General features: G+C 46.1%; 1 protein-coding gene across 2 annotated transcripts; it reads left to right on the top strand.

Annotated features, from left to right (window-relative positions):
* The first annotated feature begins 2,694 nt into the window (after positions 1-2,694).
* LOC110285618 (pancreatic lipase-related protein 2) lies at positions 2,695-20,218 on the top strand. 2 transcript variants are annotated; one of them, XM_021151902.2, is made up of 12 exons: positions 2,695-2,782; positions 3,256-3,410; positions 4,475-4,600; positions 5,125-5,259; positions 6,195-6,306; positions 7,605-7,724; positions 9,145-9,264; positions 11,606-11,724; positions 14,255-14,384; positions 16,817-16,928; positions 17,968-18,135; positions 20,121-20,218. In XM_021151902.2, exons 1-12 carry the CDS (start codon positions 2,695-2,697, stop codon positions 20,182-20,184), a joined length of 1,449 nt encoding a protein of 482 aa, XP_021007561.1. In that variant the 3' UTR covers positions 20,185-20,218. The 2 variants fall into 2 exon arrangements, with proteins under 2 accessions (XP_021007561.1, XP_021007560.1); XM_021151901.2 differs by lacking the exon at positions 2,695-2,782 and adding an exon at positions 2,800-2,875.
* Positions 20,219-20,808: the final 590 nt, after the last annotated feature.

Genomic DNA, 20,808 nt, shown 5'->3' with positions numbered 1-20,808 from the left:
GATGGAAAGATGGCATCTTGTAGAATCTCAAATTTGAAGGCAGTGAAGGAATAGACAACTCAAATGAAGACAATCCTGAAACATGATTTCTGTCCTGAAGTGAGACAGAGAATTCAAACTCCACTAAGCAAACCTGCCTCTTTTGGTTCCTGTCTGCATAGAACAGGTCTCTGGTTGCAGGTGGACAAGGAGTCGGCGAATGACAAACAGAAGCAACACATGAGCTTGTGTAGAATCTGAATGTAATTTGTCAAATCGAGCATCAAACTTTTTATACAGAAGAAAATAGGGAAGTTGGGTGACACGACAAGGTACAAAGAGGTTACTGGATTCTTACACAAAACAGAGGAATGCAAACATGGAAGGATTAACAGGAACCAAATGGGATAAAATTCAATGTTAACAACTGGGATCAAAAACAGCTCCACCTAAGGTCCACTTAATCTTAGAAACCAGGGGCCAGGGCTTTGTGCTCTTGCCATAGTTCCTATTCTAGTTTATTGTATAGTCCACCTTCCCCCTGTGCCATAGTAAATACTTGTGTATGGGTGTAACTCAGCTATCTATAGTTCTAAGTATCTACTCTGGTTCCTTCTTAGATCACAAACTTCCTTCTTCCTAGATAATGGTAAATTCCTGTGTAGGGCAGTGACTTAGCTATTCATGTTCAAGGTCGGATCAAGGACTGCCTAGAATCTAACTGAGCTATATGTCAAAATATCAATCCTTAGGAGCACTTACAGTAAAGCAATATTAAGGGAAAGCACACAGATCTGTTTACCAACTAAAGCAAGGACATTGAGGCATTCTTTATACGGGATGCCACGATTCCAGGAGACAAAGTTTCCATGAAGTTTTCACCTTGGGACAGCGCCCAGGTTTTCGGGGCCTGACGTGCTTGTCACTACTGGAGTGGATGTAGCACAAACCCCTGAGCAGTTTTCTCTTGCGCGCGTCTGACTCGACCAGCAAGAACGATGCTGCAACAGGATCCTTCTGCACACGTTTATTGGGAGAGCTTGATTGTAGAGGCGAATAGACCCCGAGCCCAGCACTGGTGCTGCTTTATATAGGCCTAGGAGAGGCGTGTCTCACACCCGGATTGGTTGTGCTTGGTTGATGCTTACCACCTCATTTGCATGCCTACATCTGATTGGTTAATTTCTCTCTCATCTGATTGGTTAACTTCTCTCTCATCTGATTGGTTAATTTTGGTTAATTCTCAAAACCTCATCTTGGCAAAAAAACTTTACTGCCTATGTATGCGTGGTGGCCAGCAGAAGCCAGCGCCACCCTGCAACGGCACATGTGGCTTCCCACAGTTTTCTAGTGAGTTTAGACTTTGGAAAGTGTTTCCTCACATGGCATAAATCTGTTTTATCGGACTTCTGGAAGTGAGGATGACCATGTCCTATCCTTGGCCTTCAGAACAAAACCTAGAACCTGGGAGTAACAAGAAAGACTTCTCACATTACAGGAACTGTAACTCTGGTGTCTAGCTCTCCCTCAGAGCAGTGTGTGCCAGGAGAGCCACCACTGTTCTCTATGGAGAGGTTTCCCTTGATTCCTTGACTGATCTGTGGCTGGAGCCATGGTCACACTCAACCAGGCCCAGGAGTTGCTCACATATTCAGAAGAGGTGGGGGGGTGGGGGCCTGCTGATGCCAAGGCACTCTGTAGAAAGCCACACAGCTACCTGTGCTGTCTCAGCAGCTATCCCTGACCCCTCAGTGATGTCTGTTCCCCTTGGTCAGACACTGGAATCAAGGGCATTGAGTTGAGTGGTCACCAGTCTGTCATGACCACAGCCTCAGTACCAGATGGGCTGCCTAGCTTAGTGAAGCCTGGGCAAGCGGAGAACATCTGAGGGCTGTTAAAGCTAGGAAATGCCAATTTGGATACTTTCCCACTGTATATCCTTCAGTGTGTCCACGCAATGCCAACTTGAAACACTGCAGGGTGGCACCTGGCTATTCACTCAGGACGGCTTCTTAGCTCTGAAGGAAAGAAAACATTTCCACTTCTTATCTCCAGGTCAAAGTACTACAGGTGCTTTGCAAATGGCAAAGATTGTTTCTAAACAAACCTGGTTGGAAACAAAGTCACTGGTATGGCTATCTCCTTCTCTACCCTCTGTACCTTTCCAGCCTCTTTCTGAGTTCACTGAGGCTGAGGACTGCTGTCCACCTGTTCCACCCCTCAAGTGACTAAGTTGTGTATCTTCACAAATACTCCTTTTCATTGTTTATGATAACTGGTGTTCAGAGCACTCGTGTGCAGCTTTATCTCTCCTGCCCTGTTATTTCTTCAATGGAGTTCAAAAAGGAAAACTTGTTTATAAAGGGTCATGGCCTCTGGTCATAACTATACATCCCAGTGTACCACAGTAAATCCTAGTGACACCTGAACAAGTAGAGAAGCTGGGCTTAGGGCCAAAAGGGGGTGTGACTTCAGGAGAAGACTTTGAGCTGGAAGGTCCCAGGGTGGTGCTGCCACAACCATTAAACTCTGGGAGGCCTCAGGATCCGGTCCCACCTACTGGGGATAGCCCCACCTACACAGCCTCCCGTACCGCCCACCCGGGACAGCCCCACCTACACAGGCTGCTGGTCTTCTAGTTGTTCACATTCCCCAGTGCACTCCAGAACTAACTGCCTCTTTGGGTCCAGCCTCTGCTGGCCTCATCCCTATCCTATGCCTATGGATGTCCGTGGATGTCTGTTTCCATCTGTGCAGATGTTGCTCTGCTGGCTCGTCAGCCTTCTGCTGGCCACAGTCGGAGGTGAGGATGCTGTCGCCATCCCTCTAGAGGAAAGATGATGTCCTGAGCTTGATATCGTGGAGACTGAGATGGATAAATGGCATGTCATGCTTAGTAAGAACTTAATGTTTAAGTAGTAATTAGTTCATGCTAAGTAGTAAGTACTTAATGTGAAGAGCTGCGTGGCTTGTGCTGAGCTGCCTGGCAGCTTCCTGTGCTATTTTATCATAGGTGGATGTGCTTTGAGTTTTGCCTGTGGGCAAGGGTGCTTTCTAAACATGCCATTGAAGGATAAACCTAGGACCCTCAGGGTAGAGTGTCTGAGGAAGAAGCCCAGAGTGTGTATGTGTTAGATGTCAGCACCCAACAGCTCTTACAAGTGCAGAAGATCCAGGGTCACCTGGAAAACCTTCCTGTGACAGATGACATAACTCTTTCCCAGAACCTTATGCCTGTCCTGTTTGTGGTTTGTTCTCCCCCACCCCAACCCCCAGGGAAAGAGGTTTGCTATGGACACCTTGGATGCTTTTCCAATGACAAGCCCTGGGCAGGGATGATCCAACGGCCTTTGAAGATATTCCCTTGGTCCCCAGAGGACATTGATACCCGCTTTCTTCTGTACACAAACGAGAATCCAAACAACTACCAAGTAAGTGTGGGTGTGAAGTGCCTGTGTTGGGTGACAGGAGTCAGTATAAACCACATACTGGGGCCACTAAGTGGCTGGCTAGGGTATAATTAACACCTTGGGACTGTCCTCCTAGTGTGGGAGTTCTTGTCTCTAAGGGTCATAAGCCTTGAGTATCTCAGAAAATATACAAATAAAATACCAAAGTGTACACGGGGACATTTATGGAGAAGCCCAGGCAGAACCCATCTAAGCCCTCCATCCCTTCTCTCAGGGCCATGGAGCAATAATATATGCATCCTTCCCAGGATGATACAAGACAGGAAAGGAAGACATACAATTCAACACAAAGGATTTGAAAATATGAGGTCTCTGGGGAGATTATCAGAACAGGCCTATTCCAGATGGTCAGGTGACCAGGGAGTTCTTTTAAACGATGACATTGCTATGAGTTTAAGTAGTTCAAGCTTTGGTCCCTGGCAGGTAGGTCTATCTCTGGGTGCCTAGGGTTATCTACTATGGTACTTAGTTCCTCCATCTTGGAAACTATGTAGACACAATGGCCATTCCTGTCTTTATTGTCCTATCTTTCTAGCATTTGCTGGTATAAGAGTCCCCATCAAACCTGTGGGCATATGGAAGTCTATGTTGAAGTACCAGGTTCCCCAAGCTGGAGCTCAGGCTTGTGGCTTCTAGACAAGAGTTTTCTACCTTCCTTATTTCAGGAATCTCTTTAGCTACCCGAGAAAGCCTAGAGGCCCTTCTCAGGATAGCATGTCCAAATAGACACAATAAAATGTAATGGACTACAAAGAAAATCAGAGATTGAAAACAGTCATCAGCATGTGAAAAAGACAGAAAATATGTAGCATAGTATTAAATGTGCTATTTTATTATCTCAGTAAAGACTGATCTGGTTCAAGCTTCATGAAGACAGACAGTCAGAGAACATGTGCTTTCCAGATTCACAGGACTCAGCCACAGGGTTCTAGACCTGGGATCTCACTGGTCTCATCGGTCTGGCTGCCACAGGTGTGCAGATGGGCCTGGACAACATTCAAATTCATCTTGTTTAATTTAACCAGATAATCTCTGCCACTGACCCAGCCACCATCAATGCTTCCAACTTCCAACTGGACCGCAAGACACGTTTCATTATCCATGGATTCATAGACAAGGGAGAAGACGGCTGGTTGCTGGACATGTGCAAGGTTGCTATCCGTCCTTCTCACCCAAATCCTACACCCCGTGCCCCTGACACAGGAAAGGGAATGTTCCTGCAGAGGAAGATCCTTCCGAATATCCACCAAGGAAAGCACGCTTCTTGGGCCTCTGTTGTCACATTCTCCCACTCACTCACAGCCAGCAAGCCTCAGAGGTAGAGACTCCACATGCTACATTTTATCTCTGACTCATGTAACATTAAAACAAACATGTTGCCATCTTAAGCTCCACTAGCTCATGGTAGAGTTCTGTGCCTGTGCTGGAAGCCACTGGCTGGGAGCAGGTTTGAAGCTTTTGAAATGCGCTAGTGCACCGGATGACCTGGCTTTGAGCCCTGAGACTAGGAAAAGACCCCCCTCAAGCCTCAGTTTCCATATCTATTATGTAAGATGAGTATAGCCCAAAGGTCAGTCGTGCCAGGTGGGAGGGAAACTGAAATGCTAACAAGGATCTCTTGGAGGTGAACTCTGAGGTGTGCCACCTGGCCTTTCTCTCTCTTTCTCTGCCCTAGAAAATGTTTCAAGTGGAGAAAGTGAACTGTATTTGCGTTGACTGGAAGCGCGGATCCAGGACTGAATACACCCAAGCCTCCTACAACACTCGGGTCGTGGGCGCTGAGATTGCCTTCTTGGTGCAAGTGTTGTCGGTAATGGTCCAGCCTAGGGCAGTCAGAGAGGGGGGTGGAGTTAGAAAGAGGGGCAGAGTTAGAGAGGGGTGGGGTCAGGAGGAGGAGCTAATGGAGGACTGGAGTTAGATTGGGGTAGAGTTGGAGGGCGGAGTTAGAAGGGTGCAGCTAGAGAGGGTGAAGTTAAGGAGAGGGGCAGAGTTAGGGAAAGAGGTGGGGTTAGGGAGAGGGGCGGAGAGGGGTGGTGTTAGAGAGAGATGGATTTAGAGAGGGGCTGAGTTAGAGGGGAGGAGTTAGAGAGAGAAGTTAGAGAGAGGGGCCTCATTAGAGCGGCACAGCTGGAGGAGAGGGACACACACCTGGCACACAGAGGTTGCTAGGGATCATAGGGCAGGCCTGGGACCACAAGTCAAGGAAGCCAAGTTCTCAACCCCTTCTGAGGTGAAGCAACAACTTTTCTCACTGTCTACGATGCCCTAGATGTGGGCCAGGGAGCCTCGGTTTTCCCTTCTAACATAAGGCTGCAAGCTGTTCTGGGAAGAGTGAGCAGATTGTGACACCCAGCAGTTCTCTCTGGAAGACAGCTTTGGGCTTTATCTTTTACCATATGGGATGGGGATGAGGATGGGGAAGGGGGACTTAACACTTAGCTCCCTTTCTTCCTTGTTGTAAGTTCTGGAGGACCCAAAACTTCCCTCTCACTGCACGCCAGTCCCCTTAAGATCAGGGCAGAGGTCTTCACTGCAACACCAGGTGGCGGCAGCAGCCAGGGAGGTGGCCTGCAGTTAGCGTGGTGGCCACTGGCCAGCACTGTTGCTGCATGTAGGAGCAGGGAATCTTTTCCCCTGGAGTCTCCAGCTCCACCCCGCCTGCCTTCTGGCAAGGACCAGGCTCTACTCTCCCATCTTCTCGTTCCCAAGTCCTTCCAGGGGAAACAACGCTCCCTCTTTCCACAGACAGAGATGGGGTACAGCCCAGAGAACGTGCACCTCATCGGCCACAGCTTGGGCTCACACGTGGCTGGGGAAGCAGGCAGGAGGCTGGAGGGCCATGTGGGCAGAATCACAGGTAGGAGTTCTGAGAGCCAGTCAGAGGTCTAAGGGGCCCCAGGGAGTAGGGGAAACCTGTCCATGCCTGTTCTACAGCAGAGAGTCCCCCTTCCCCTTTCCCTCTCCCCCTCCCCTCCCCCCCCTCCTCCTGATATTAGGTGATGTCCTGATTAAAAAAGAATTGCTTTTCTTAATTAATGCCTGCTGGAAAATCCATAGTCATAGATAAAAATGTGTTTATAAAACAAGGAAAATATAACCAGGTTCAGAACCCTAACTTCAGAGACATTACTGCTGTATTGTAACAAAGTTATTTTTGTTTGTTTTTAATGGTATGATTTTAAAAACAAAAACAAAAACAAAAAACAACTAACTTTATCAGTTCTACTTCGTGACTGTTTTAGCTCAGTTGGGCATGGCCAGAAAGAGACTTATCTTTTAGGAAGTGACTGGTGAATGGAGGAATCCTTAGAAACAGTTAATGCACATAAAAGCATACCCAAACAGCTATTGACTTTGTGCAGTCAAACCAATATGTAACCGTACCCTCTCTGGTGACTTGAAGGATAGGAATAGTATTTATAGTCCTGTAGACATCTTCAGTTCGCAGAGGCCTGTCTGTTACATCCGTTCATGGGACTTTCATAAGCCTGAAAGATGGATGGCCTATTCTCACTCTCTGGATGAGAGTAGATGAACAGACATTTCACATTTTTCTCATCCCCGCCTCTCTTTGAAAAATGATGGGCATAGTATCTGCTTTAGGAAATCCACAGACCAGTCCAGAACGTAGAAAACTAAGTAGACAGAATTCAAAACAGAATTTACGAGCATAAAATAATACGGTGGTTAGGAAAGCCTGGGGAAGGAGCAATAAAGTTTCCATGAGGGGGTTGTATTTGAGCCTGGGCTTAGTGAAGGGGGAACTGGATAAAGGGAGAATGTGCAGAAAGGTCAGAGGCTGAGAGGTACAGCTCAGAAAATGATGTGGAGGAGGTGTGGGTCTCTGGGACTGGGGAGTAGCTGAGTGAGGCCACGGAGCTTATGATCTTTGTGTGAGGGAAATCCGGAAGGGGGAATGAGAGGTTGTGTGCCTCAGGTCCTCTCCGGAGATGACTCTAGGGATTTCTAAGCATGCTCTGGGCAGTATTCCTGTTCCCCACCTCTGTTCTGGTTTCCAGAGCTGCGGTCTCTCAGAACAGCAACCTCTGGGCTAGGCAGGTCTTTACCCAGCGCACCTCACCTCAGTTTGTGGTTTGACACTTAGACCTTGTCCTTCTCAGGCTGTGATGTTTCTACGTCTATTCTACCTTTCAGGGCTGGACCCTGCAGAGCCCTGTTTCCAAGGCCTGCCCGAGGAAGTTCGGTTGGACCCATCGGATGCCATGTTTGTAGACGTGATCCACACAGACAGTGCCCCCATAATCCCCTATCTAGGTGAGCTCTACACCCACTCTTTGTGACCTGTGACTGATAGCATTGTGTCCAAGTGACACCCCCCCCCAGAGACACACAGCTGCAGAGAGACATTAAATATGGTTAGCTACAGAGCACCTTAGGTCTCCATCGATAACAATGGGCACCAGGCACAAACGATTATCCAGTACAATGCCACTGGTACAGTGTGACCCCCAAACAGAACCACAAATTCTTCTATATCCCCGGGAGGCTATGACTCCTCAAGGTTTGCATCCCTCCCTGGATCCAGAGGAATAGATGTTTTCACTTGACCAGACTGAAAGTTTTTATACTTAACTCTTTATTTTTAAAAGTTGCCAAAGTTTTGGCTATCGTTGTCCTGTTGGAATTACGGCCTTTTGCTTAATGCTTCAGAAATAAGCATTCTTTTTTTTTTTTCAGTCCTGCATATTGGATAACTGCTCAAGAGATATGCAGCTATAGGGTCTGTTCACCTATAGGGTCTGTTTTAACGAGGATGATAAAGATTATGGCAGGGGTATCATTTACTGCATACTTAGCATGTGCACATTTTGCACATAAAAGCTTATTATGGAACACCCTAAAAGGGAGACTGTCCCCCACCTCTGAGGCTGAATAATGCAGTAAGATCATGAAGTCAATCAGTGGAACACAGGTCTGACCATAGCTCTGTGCATCTTGAAATCTAAAGTTCCTCCCCATTTGCCCATTACTCCCTGAGGAGTCTCTGGGGTCCCACTATAGCAACACAGTCTTGAAGGTCTGAAATATAGTTCAGTTTTAGAGAATTTCTGTTGCATGCTCACCATATCACAAATTTTTAAAATTACAGTGCAGGAGGCTTGTTTAAAAGCACATACTGCACTTGGAGAGGATCTGAGACTGGTTCCTAACACCCATAGTGGGCAGCTCACAGTGTTCCATTGCTCTATCTCAGGGAGTAGATGCCTCTGGTCTCTGAGGGCACATGTACTCATATGCACGCACACGCGCACACATATCCTCAATATACATATAATTTAAAAATACATGTTGCAGAAGCCAAGTACTTAAAAGAATAAAGGTAATGCAAATGCTACTATATACATGCCTACTGGTGCCTTATGATCTTAGATTTATCAATACCGTCCAGGGTCTCTCCAAGACAGACAGGAAGGCACACATACAAATAGATGCATACACACTCGCCTATACTTTGCCCACTGCCTCCCCCACTCACTTCCTGTGTTGATCCTTCTTTCTTGTCCTGCCCATTGCCCATCTCTGAAAACTCTCTGCAAAAAGAGCTGGTGTGGCTAAGGGGGAAAGTACCAAGGAGGCTTGTGCTTCTGCTCAAATGGACTGACTCATCCCCAAGACCAGGATGTAACGCTGGGACCCTGTACACCCCGACTCACTTCTGCTTCAAATGTTTCAGGTTTCGGAATGAGCCAAAAGGTCGGCCATCTGGATTTCTTTCCCAATGGAGGGAAGGAAATGCCAGGATGTCAGAAAAACATCCTTTCCACCATTGTTGATATCAACGGAATATGGGAAGGTACGTGTGTGTGTGTGTGTGTGTGTGTGTGTGTGTGTGTGTGTGTGTGTGAGAGAGAGAGAGAGAGAGAGAGAGAGAGAGAGAAAGGATGCGGCATCTGCCCAGTTGGGGATGGAAGCAGAGTGTAGTGTGAGAGTCTGGCCACTGTAGCAATGGAGTTGCTGCCTTCTGTTGTCTCAATCTGAGTCAGGCATTTCACAATCTAAGATACTTTCTGTGTCTGTCCCTATGTCATACATGCAGGCATTAAGTACCTGAAGTGCTATATACTTTGTCCAAGGCTACACAATATATAAGCTTAGCTTCTTACGGAAGGGCTCTCAGTTGTCAGGACAAGGCTGGATGGGCTGAGCGCAGTAACAAACACCCAGCTCTGGATGCCAGGACAGGGGCTGGATGGGCTCAATAACAAACACCCAGCTCTGGATGCCAGGACAGGGGCTGGATGGGTGCAGTAACAAACACCCAGCTCCTGATGCCAGGACAGAGGCTGGATGGGCTCAGTAACAAACACCCAGCTCTGGATGCCAGGACAGGGGCTGGATGGGTTCAATAACAAACACCCAGCTCTGGATGCCAGGACAGGGGCTGGATGGGCCACCCAGCTCCTGCTTTACCTTCACATGTTCTTAGCACCTGCTCCTTGAAGAACTGCAGAACTCTACAGGATGTGGGGGCTCTGCCTTTCTTGCTATTGACGGATTGACTATGCCAGGCAGGGGACCTAGCTGACTAGAAGAAGATGCACTCAGGGTTTCTGGGAGGCCTAGCAGTCATGTGACTTCCTGAAGTCTGTGTGTGACTTTGTTCATCTTCAGAGCAGAACTTACAGGCTTAATATTGGCGACATCTGAGAGACATTGATAGGCCTGCCTCTTGTTCTAGTTTTCTGTCACTCTTTGCCCCTTCCCTGAGACCAGGCTTCATGTTCTTTCTGAGAGAGGGGGCTTTGAGTCAGTAAACAACTTGTCGACATGTTTTTTAAATTGGAAACTCCCTGTGGCTGAGTCTTAATGAACACCCCCATTACCCCAGACCCTGGCCCGAAGCAAGCACATGTTGAGTGGCTTGTTATAGCCTTTAACTGTCCCATGTGCTTAGTTAGTGTCTGCAAGAAGTATGGAGAAAGCAACACCCAGCATGAATGACAGAGCTTTTGACTGCTTGGCCCCTTACCAGGTAGCTCATTGGGGACTGGCTGTTCTCCCCCTAAAAAAGCCTGAGTTGTGATAACAGCAGCCCCCTCCCAGAAGTGAGGAGAAGGCACACACAATAGCAGAGAAGCCAGTTTAATTAAAGAGGCAATTTAGAGTGAACCAGCCCATGAGCACCCAAGCATGTTTCTATTGTGTGCCGCGCAAGTCGCGCAGCCGCTGGGCACAGGGAACAATTGAACACACTTTCTCCTCTATTATGGGATCCCTGAGCAGCAATTTTGGATCAAAGAAACAATTAAGTTTAAAGCAGGTTCTGTTGTCTACTGAGGGCACTGGTGTGAGCCCTGAACTGGAGGTTGGGTTGTGAGCACAGCAGGCAGGGCTAGGAGCCCAGGGAGTAAAGCTACCCTACCTGTAATGGGAACAGGTCCTTTCTTCATGAGTGACTCCCAAGAATGGTCTTTGTAGGTCTTCTCTATGGGAAGATTTACGTCAAGTAACTAGAGAAATGAAAAGTGATTTCTCCAACAAGTCATCTTTGGGTTCAAGTTGAAGGTGGTACAGTGGAATCACCTAGCAGACAGGAGTAGTTACACAGCCTTAACAGCAAGGCCCAAGATGGCTGGCCTCCAGGAAAGGCTGTGCACCCACATGGCTGCTGGGCTGGGAATACTGATAAGAAGTCAGGTCACACTCAGTACAGACTCAACTGTCATAGACCTAACAGCATGGACCAGTCATGGTTGTGTGAACCCAAAGGTGCAGAAATCACAGATTAGCATCACTGTCTGTCTGTCTGTCTCTCTCTCTCTCCTCTCTCCTCTCTACATGTACACCTATGTGTGTATTGTTTTAAAAGCTATTGCTATGTCTTTAAAAGTTTTTTTTTTTTTAAATCAGTTGTTCTCTCTTTCCCAGTTTGTGCAGACTTGTCTGTGTCTGTATTTGTTTCTCTTTCTGTGTATCTGCCTCTCCTCTCTCTCTCTACCCCTTGGCTCCCCCACCCTCCAGCCCTTTCATGTATGTTATACATATGTTACATGCATTCAGCAAGCATGCTTGTCAGTCTTCAGCAGCTCCTTGGCTGGAGGCCTGAGGCATGGAGGCTGCTCCAATGCTCACTCAGAATGGTTGACCTGAAGGTGAAGGCTCTTCTCTCACTCTTGTGACCTTGGCTTTCTCAGGAACTCGAAACTTTGCAGCCTGCAACCACCTACGGAGCTACAAGTACTATGCCAGCAGCATCCTCAACCCTGACGGCTTCCTGGGGTACCCCTGTTCCTCCTATGAGAAGTTCCAGCAGGTAGGTTACTTCTGCCCAAGACAGAAGAGCTTGGTGGTCTTGCTGGCTGTGGTTGTCTCTGGGACATAGAACATAAGATTCATGAGGCCCTTTAGGCATTAAGCAGGGCTGGGGCATAGGGGTTGCAGGGTAGAGGGGACATGCAGACGTTTTCAAAGCCACATTCCTCCAGCAGGGAAGTGGACTGGAACGGGAACCACATTGCTGATGGCACTGACCTCCCCAGGGTCCCCAGCTTTTCACATAGGACAATTCCAAGTCTACAAGAAGAATGAAAGGGGCACACAGAAGTGCCCATTAAACCTGTCACGTACACAGACCAATTGCTAAGGTTTCCCACACAAGCATGTATGTGTGCTTCATACCTTAAGTATGTGAAAGTGAAGCAGAGATAATAGGGCACTGGACTCAGTGTCATCTCCAAGAACAAGAACTTCCCCCTATAAAGGGCACCTAAGAAATCTGTGTCTTACACACTAACATTTTAAATGTATAGGCTGTGTGGTCAAAACTCCATTTTTCTAAAGTTTGCTAGAACTGTGCTGGCCTGCCACCATCCCTCCTTCCTAACTTCTTTCTTTGTTCCCCACGATCTCCCCTATCCTTCCCTTCTTCCTGTTTTTCCTTCCGTCTTCCCTCCTCTCTTCCCTTCTTTCCTTCTTCTCCCCAGCCCCATGTCTCTTTCCCTCCTTTATTCCTTCCTCTTCCTCCTTCTTGCTGTCCTCCCTCCATCTCTCCTTCCCTCCTCCTCTCTTTTCCCTCCTCTCTCCATCTCTCCTTCCCTCCTTTCTGCCTTTCCTTTCCTCCTGTCTTTCCTGCCCTCCTCCTTCTTTCTCTCCTCCCCTCCTCCCTCTTATCTCCTGTTACCTCCTTCCTGCCCCCATACTGCTGTTTCTGCATTGCATTTACTGCCTTTCTCCTCTATAACATAGTGAAGTTCAACATTTTATTTTGGTCTTCCAGGACACAGAGAGTTCTGAGGATTCCAGTATGTTTGGTCGAATGCCCCCAAGCTCCTGATTTGGTGGTCGATATGGGGTCCTCCCCAGCAGATCACAACAAAGGGCATTCATTCACTAGTGCTTTCTTGGCATTTGACGACTGATGTTTGATTATTCAGTTAAGGCCATGTCTGATACATCTCTCTGTTTTAAAAAAAATTAACTAGTTCAAATAATCTTTTACGGGACTCTGGTTTTAGTAGTAAACTCAGCAAAAAAAAAATTGAGTTTTTGATGATGCTCTGCACCTAAATCACTTACTACATCAAGAGTTGTGAAACTCTCAGTTTTAAAATATCTTTGTGGAGGAAATATATCTAAATTTACTTTTTTAAAAAACTAACTTTGACCTTAACATCCTGAGATGTATCTGGGATAAAGGTATCACATATTTGATCATCACGGTCTGGGATCACTTAGTGAGTAGCCTTTCCTGCACTGGTTGGGGGAGACTAGGCAGGCACTTGGTCTCCAACATCTGACTCTGCAAATCTCACACCATGTATTTGTGGTGTGTCAGAGAACAAAGGACTGTGATATCCTGCTAGAAAGTGGTACCTGATTTAAACACCCAGTGAATGAACAGCCATCCAAGGAGTACTGGGTGGGATCAACCAGGGTGGTAAAATCATTCATAGTAAGAGCAAGTGATTAAGGCTCCTTGTCTTTTACTTTTCTCTCTCTTTCTTCTTCTCCTTCTTCTTCTCATTTTCCCTCCTCCTCCTCCTCCTCTTTCTTCTTCTTCTTCTTCTTCTTCTTCTTCTTCTTCTTCTTCTTCTTCTTCTTCTTCTTCTTCTTCTTCTTCTTCTCTCTCTCTCTCTCTCTCTCTCTCTCTTTCTTTCTCTCTTCCTGTCTGTCTACTTATCCATCTCTCTTTCATTCTCTTGGTGGCCCACTCATCTTCCTAGCTCAAACATGCATGCATTTATTTATCTATATATCCCTAGGTCCATGGACTATGCATTCATTCTCAAAATTGTACATAGGACAATTCTTGAACATGCAAAAGACTCAACACTGTACCTTGAAAACTTATAGTTGGGAGACAGATCATATAGGAGAGCGTAAGATAAACAGGAAAGGGGATTGTAAAACAATGTCTCTAGGGAGAAGCCAATGGGAAACACAAGTTATTTCAAAAGAAGAGGAAACTGGGGAGCTGGGCCAGGCATGGTGGCACACGCCTTTACAGAATCCCAGCACTACAGAGGAAGAGGCAGAGACAGGCAGATTTCTGAGTCTGAGGGGAGTCTGAGTCTGAGTCTGAGGTCTACATAATGAGTTCCAGAACAAATAAAGAGATCCTGTCTCAAACAAACAAACAAACAAACAAAAAGAAAACAAAACAAAGAAAGAAAAATGGAAGGGAGGAAAGTGGGGAGGAGGGGAAGGAGAGAAGGAGAGGAGAGAGAGGGAGGGGAGGGAGCGAGGGAGGGAAGGAAGGAAGGAAAAAAGGAAGGAAATAGGGAAGGAAGGAGAGCGTGACCTGGGGCAAGGTCTCCTACTAAGAAATGATCTCTTTCCATTAGAATGACTGCTTCCCTTGTCCAGAACAAGGGTGTCCCAAAATGGGGCACTATGCTGATCAATTTGAGGGGAAAACTGCTACTGTGGAACAAACCTTTTTCCTGAATACAGGAGACAGTGGTAACTTTACTCGTAAGTTCCCATCTTACTTACCATTTTCTTAAAATAACTTTAAAAGGCTCTGCTAGTTAATCCCTTTGTGTTAACTGACAAAAACTCAGCTGTCAGTGCTACAAGCTGTAATGTAAGGGTAGCAGAGCAGCACAGGCTTTGGGGCCATGTCCACTCCCTTAACGCCTGAGAAACCTGAAGAAAAGCATGTGGATGAATCACATGTCACATGTCCACCTCATGACAAGAAGACATGCATGTTATTGCTAGAAGAGAGCAATAGAGGCAATGGGACTGTAAATCAGAAAATTATCTCAGATGACTGCCTGACATCTAACTCTCCCATGTGCACACACGCAGACACACATACACATGCACACACACACACACCCCATAGACATGCACACACACTCACACACACATAGGCACACATGCACATAGACACACGCACAGACACACATGCACATGTGCACACATGCACACACAGAGACACACACAAGCACACATGTACACACACATATGTGCGCGCGCGCACACACACATAGATCACTGTTAAGACACAACCTTCCCTTTCTTGTTCTTTGTCAAATCACAAGTTAATATCAACATTATAATACAAGCATTCTAACATCCAGAAGTCCCATAATCTTTAAAAAGCAAAACACTTACAAATTCAGTCTCTTTAAAATAGCCAGTCTCTTTTAAAATCTAAAGTCTTTTAAAATTAAAAGTTTCTCAACTGTGGGCCCCTGTAAAATGAAAAATAAACACTTTTCTTACTTCAAGAGGGAAGAACCAGGACACAGTTACAATCTGAACAAACAAAACTCAACTCCAACAGAATAAAAACTCAGGGTCCAATTATCTGGGATCCACTCACAATTTGTTATACTCCTCTGAGGGGCTTGGGTCACTTCTCAGCCTCCCTCCTCTGCAACACACAGCTTGTCTTCTAAACTCTGGCTCCACTCCATGGCCACTTCACAGTCTTGCTTGACACACGGCTGTTCTTGACAGTCATCCCACGGTACTGGCTTCTCCAAAATTCTGGGCTCCTCTACAGCAAATAGGCTACACCTTCACTCATAGCTTCTCACAGGCTTGCTGCTTGCTGCAAAGCCTCAGATCTCTCCATGGCCCCTTCAGATCCGGGGCTTCCCTTGCTACCCTTCCCTGGCTGCCCCTTCACCAATGGCCTCTCCCAGTAACAAGCCTTGGCTGCTCTCCATGACTCCTTCATGCCTTCAAAACCAGTACCAGCAGGGAGACTTCCACACTACCAAGTTCCACTGCCAACACGAGGTACCACCTTGGCTGCCTCTGGATCACAGCTTGTGTTCAGGCTGACTTAGGAGAAACACTTACCACAAGATTTCACCTCAGTGATTCTGGTCTCTCAATCCTTACAGATTTCTCAGCACCAGAGTCAAGTATCCCAGTAAATCAAAGGTTTTACTTCAGTGATTCTGGACCCTGGTTAATCAGAGCTGATTCTTCAGCTCCAGCTAACCAGAACCACATCAAATGGTCACAATGAGGTCATTAAGGGTCCTCAGACTTCTCGAGGAAGCGTCACAAGCCTGGCCCCATTATCTGACCGTTCTTGTCTTCAAAGCTCCTACAGAGCATCTCACAGAGCTCTCAACACTCAATGGCTCTTCTAGCTCAAAGTTCCAAATTCCTTCCCCAATACTCCCAGATACACAGTCTGCAACAGCAATACCCCACGATCCTGGTACCGATTTTTGTCCTAGTTAGGGTTTCTATTGCTGTGATGACCAAAGGCAAATTGGGGAGGAAACGGTTTCTTTGGCTCACACTTCCACATCACTGTTCATCTCGAAGGAAGTCAGGGCAGGAACTCAAGCAGGGCAGGAACCCGGAGGCAGGAGCTGATGCAGAGGCCATGGAGGGGGTGCTGCTTGCTGGCTTGCTCCTTGTGGCTTGCTCAGCCTGCTCACTAATAGAACCAATGACTACCAGCCCAGGGGTAGTACCAACCACCATGGGCTTGCCCCCCCCCCATAATTAATTGAGAAAATGTTCTACAGGCTTGTCTACAACCCAATCTTATGGAGGCATTTTCTCAATTGAGGTTCCTTCCTCTCAGACGACTCTAGCTTGTTATGTTGACATAAAACTAGCCATCAGGAACAGTTAGGACCTCAACATGCAAATTGGGATGGCAGAGAGGACGCCCTCCTGTATCTGCCATAGACATCCTGCATCCACAGCGGGAGACGCTGCACTGTGCTCGGCTGTCATGTTTTCTGTCCCCTTGGTCTTCCCACCTTCCCAGAATGTGAATCATGGGTGAACTCCATGGAGGAACACAACCCCATCCTTGTCACCTCTTATCCTAGGGGAAGCCAATCTTAGAAAAATAACACTTCCAGTCGAGTCATTTGTTTCAACAGTGTAGGTCTGTTGAAACAATATACTTCTTGGCGCAGGTTGGAGATACAAAGTATCAGTCACACTATCAGGAGCAAAGAAGCTGAGTGGGTACATCTTGGTCGCTCTGTACGGAAATAACGGAAACTCAAAGCAGTATGAAGTTTTCAAGTAAGTTTTCTAGTAAACGCAATGACTAAACTTCCCATAAGAGGTGAGACTCATAACAGCTTGGTTATCCACCACTTTATAAATTTAGGCGTTCACTCAACGGAGCATAGTCCCAGACTGTCTGAGCAAGAAGGAAACTGCCACGTCTAATCCAATCACCCCATTTTATATATGAGAACAATGAGGCCCTGTGAGAGAGATCATTGTTTACAACAGGTCACATGGTGCTTGCTTTTGTCAGCCACAGGACTAGTGTGTGTGTGTGTGTGTGTGTGTGTGTGTGCACGCACACACACGTGTAATACTTGGAGTTGGACCCATGGACCTTTGGCAAGCTGGGCAAATGCTTTGCCACTGAGCCTTATCTCCAGCCCTCTTCTCAGTGTTTCTGTTTAGTTTGTTTATTTGTTTTGAGATAGGGTCTCACTAAGTTGCCCAGGCTGGCCTTGAACTTACAATACTCCTGCCTCAGTTTTGGAAACAGCTAGAATGTAGGCCTGGCTTGGTCTCATCTCCCTTTGAGCGAGGCTCATCCACAGGACAACCCACCCTGTCTCACTCTCCCCAGGATACACAGAGATGGACCTGAAGCCTGGGGCCCAAAGCTCATTATAGTCACGGTGTCGGCCACTAACTTATGCTAGATAAATGAAGAGCTTGGTAGGTGTGTGATGAGTGAATATTTGACTTAGAAGATAAAAATTACATCCTGGTTTTGCACTAACTTTTATGGTTCCACATCTAAGTTTAATTTATTTGACAACTTCTGGAGTTACTTATGTGACATTAAACAGTGTTTGCCAAGCTGCAGGCATCTTTCAACCAAAGACACTGCATCTATCTGTCCTGTAGCAAACTTAGAGCTCCCCACCACTCCAAATGTTCTTCAGAAATATATTTGTGAAGCCTAGATATGTTTGGAGTCCTTCTAGGCATTTGCAGAAACCTAGTACCTACTTCATTTGGAGAAGCAATAGATGAATACTATCCCATGTACTCACACACCCAGCTGACACGATCCTTCTGTCTATGTAATCAGAGGATCCCTCCGACCAGAAGCAAGATATGTTCGTGACATTGATGTGGACATCAATGTTGGAGAAATCCAGAAGGTTAAGTTCCTCTGGAACAACAAGGTGATCAATCTCTTCCGGCCCACTATGGGAGCTTCACAAATCACAGTGCAACGCGGCAAAGACGGGAAAGAGTACGTATCTGACATTCCTTCCATGTCTGGTTGTATTTATGGTCCTCTCAGTCTTTGCATCCTTCCAATCCCTCACCCACCCATCCAACCATCCTCTGTCCTTTTCATTTACCGCACATGAGTCTTTGCTACTTGTAGGTCCTTCTGTCTGCCACCGTTCTCCATTCTTTTTCTACCCTTTGACCCCTTAACACTAGAGCAGAGAGAAAAAAAATGATAGAAAGGGGGCAGTATTATTGTTAGACACCTTCCTGCTGATTAGGGGCATTGAGTTCCTTGGGGGTGCATTTGATCTTTGCTGTCAGAATATCTAATTTCTTCTTTCTTCTTTCTTCTTTCTTCTTTCTCCTTTCTCCTTTCTCCTTTCTTCTTTCTCCTTTCTTCTTTCTTCCTTGTGCACAACTGCACAGCAACTAACTCACCCTACTAGCATATATATATATATATATATATATATATATATATATATATATGTGTGTATATGTATGTATATATATATATATATATATATATATATATATATATATATATACCCTCTGAGAAGTCCAGAATTCCAAGTGTCCCACAGTAACAGAAACTATCTGCCACTGGCAAAATCACATAACCGCTAGAGCACAAAGCTAACCACAGTCAGCTGCCGTGGACAATCTGAAGCAGCCCCATATCCCACACCTGGGATTTAAACAAAACCATATTCCTATGTCTGTATTTTTTTCAAAGAAACCAAAGTTCTCACTACATCTTACTCTTTCATCCACCAAGTCATTTGTCTCCCCAACTCTCACTCATCGAGATATTTGTTCGTCGTCCCATTCACTCGTTAAATTACCCAGCTTCCCTCCGACCTCTCCATCAAATCATCTGATATACTGAAAAAAAAAAAAAACCTGAGTATCATTTCCCTTAGATACTATTCAGCAAGGCAAGGACAAAGCACAGGTTGCAAGGTATAAGAGACAAGAAAATCTAGGAAAACTGTGGTGGAATTAGTTTGGGTGTGCAGTTTTTAGTGTAAACTTTTTTTTCCTTTGGAGACCTTCCACGGGAGGGACAGAGACATGAGCTGGTTCAGTGACAAGCTCATTTTCTAGTAAAAGAGTCTTCCTTAGTAGGGGTTGTGATAGAACCTGCTGTTCCAGTTTCTCTTCTGTTGCTGAGATAAAATACTCTAACCCAAAGCGACTGGGTCATGGAGGCAGGGAAGTATTTTGGCTCTGGACTCCGGGTCATAGTCCATCACTGAAGGGAGTGCAGGCTGGAACTCGAAGGAACATCCATCCTCTTGCTAATCCAAACAGCATTCTCTGGCCAAGGAACTCTCTCACTTCATAGCCAAATGGAGTATGTGGCTTGCTAGGTGTTTCATAGCCCGGCTTATACTCAGCTAGCTTTCTCACACAGTTCAGTCTGCCTAGGCGTGGTGCTGCCCACAGTGGGCTAGGCCCTCCTATATCAATTAGCAATCAAGACAGTGTTCCACAGTTGCCCACAAACCAATCTGATCTAAGTAATTCCTCAACTGAGGTTTTCCTCTGAGATGACTCTAGAGTGTATTGAGTTGGCAGTTAAAGATAACTAGGAAACCTTCTGATTTCAAAATATAGAAAGAAAAAAAGAATACCTCAAAAGATAATATTCAGAAAAATAATGAGAAATTGTAACCTGAAGAAAATGTAGACCTCAAAGGGAAAACCTGCTCTGTGTCAATGGCAGGGCCACTGCTTGCTTCTGTGAGTCAAAGCAACAGGAAACCTTGAGTTACGAACCCTGGTTTGATGTGGCTGGTTGGTCCACTTTCTGCATTTGAACAGCAGCTCTCAAGTAGAACGGGCTTGGATTGGTTCTTAATGGTATTCAGCTGGATCCCTGCCTGGGGTCCTAGAGTGTTTCAGGCTGAAGAAGCAACCCTTGGAGCTAACTGATGTCTTGTATTCTCATCAAAGACGTGAACGTGCTGACAAACTAGCCTACTGCTTTCCCCACAGGTTCAACTTCTGTAGCAGCAACACTGTGCATGAAGATGTTCTGCAGTCACTGTACCCTTGTTAAAGGTGTGCCCGTGCCTCTTCCCATAATAAACATTCCTGATGCACTTGGTCTGAGGTTGAGGTGTAGCATGACATTCTCCAGAGAGTGGGGTCACATTTTGGAAGAAACCTGGGTCAAAGGGCAAGGTAACCACAATAATACCTCGGACTTCCCACAACCCCTCTGTCACATCTCTGGCTCTCAGGGCTTTTTGTGTGTCTTGTGTTCATATAACTGTGAACTTTGGTGTTTTGGGTTAAAATCAACTCATGACATGAAAGATGAGGAAGGGGCTTTAAAGGAGTAAGTTAACAGAATCCACACGACACAGAGCATTCCTTCATCCTCCCTCAGGTGTGTTGGCTTTTCTTCCCAGAGACTAGTTTATTCCCCAGAAATATTCTATATATGTAGATGTTTGTGTCCATTTCAAACCTAACCTTTTATTTAAGCACAAATGGAAAAATACTATACATGCTATCAGGTTGCGCTTTTCATCCCATAAACCGGGTGTTATCTGGAAGCCTGTGAATGCCATAGATAGGTATGGACTGTGTGAATAGTGGGGCCTGCTGATGAAGAGGAGGGGGCCTTCCCATCACAAGCATTCATACAATTAATATCCTTTTCCTGGCGTTTTCTGCC

This window comes from Mus caroli, unplaced genomic scaffold, assembly GCF_978045245.1.
Source record: "Mus caroli unplaced genomic scaffold, Mus_caroli_1 scaffold_20, whole genome shotgun sequence".
Classification (NCBI taxonomy): Eukaryota; Metazoa; Chordata; class Mammalia; order Rodentia; family Muridae; genus Mus; species Mus caroli.
Note: the sequence above shows the minus strand (reverse complement) of the source record. Positions and strands in the feature narration are given on the sequence as shown.

What these genes read in the sequence shown, in the direction of transcription:
- LOC110285618 (XM_021151902.2), top strand. Translation starts at nt 2,695, where the DNA reads ATGCCTATGGATGTCCGTGGATGTCTGTTTCCATCTGTGCAGATGTTG. An exon ending in GGTTGCTGGACATGTGCAAG is followed by an intron (nt 4,601 to 5,124) that starts GTTGCTATCCGT and finishes TCTCTGCCCTAG; the next exon opens with AAAATGTTTCAAGTGGAGAA. An exon ending in CCTATGAGAAGTTCCAGCAG is followed by an intron (nt 11,725 to 14,254) that starts GTAGGTTACTTC and finishes TCTTTCCATTAG; the next exon opens with AATGACTGCTTCCCTTGTCC.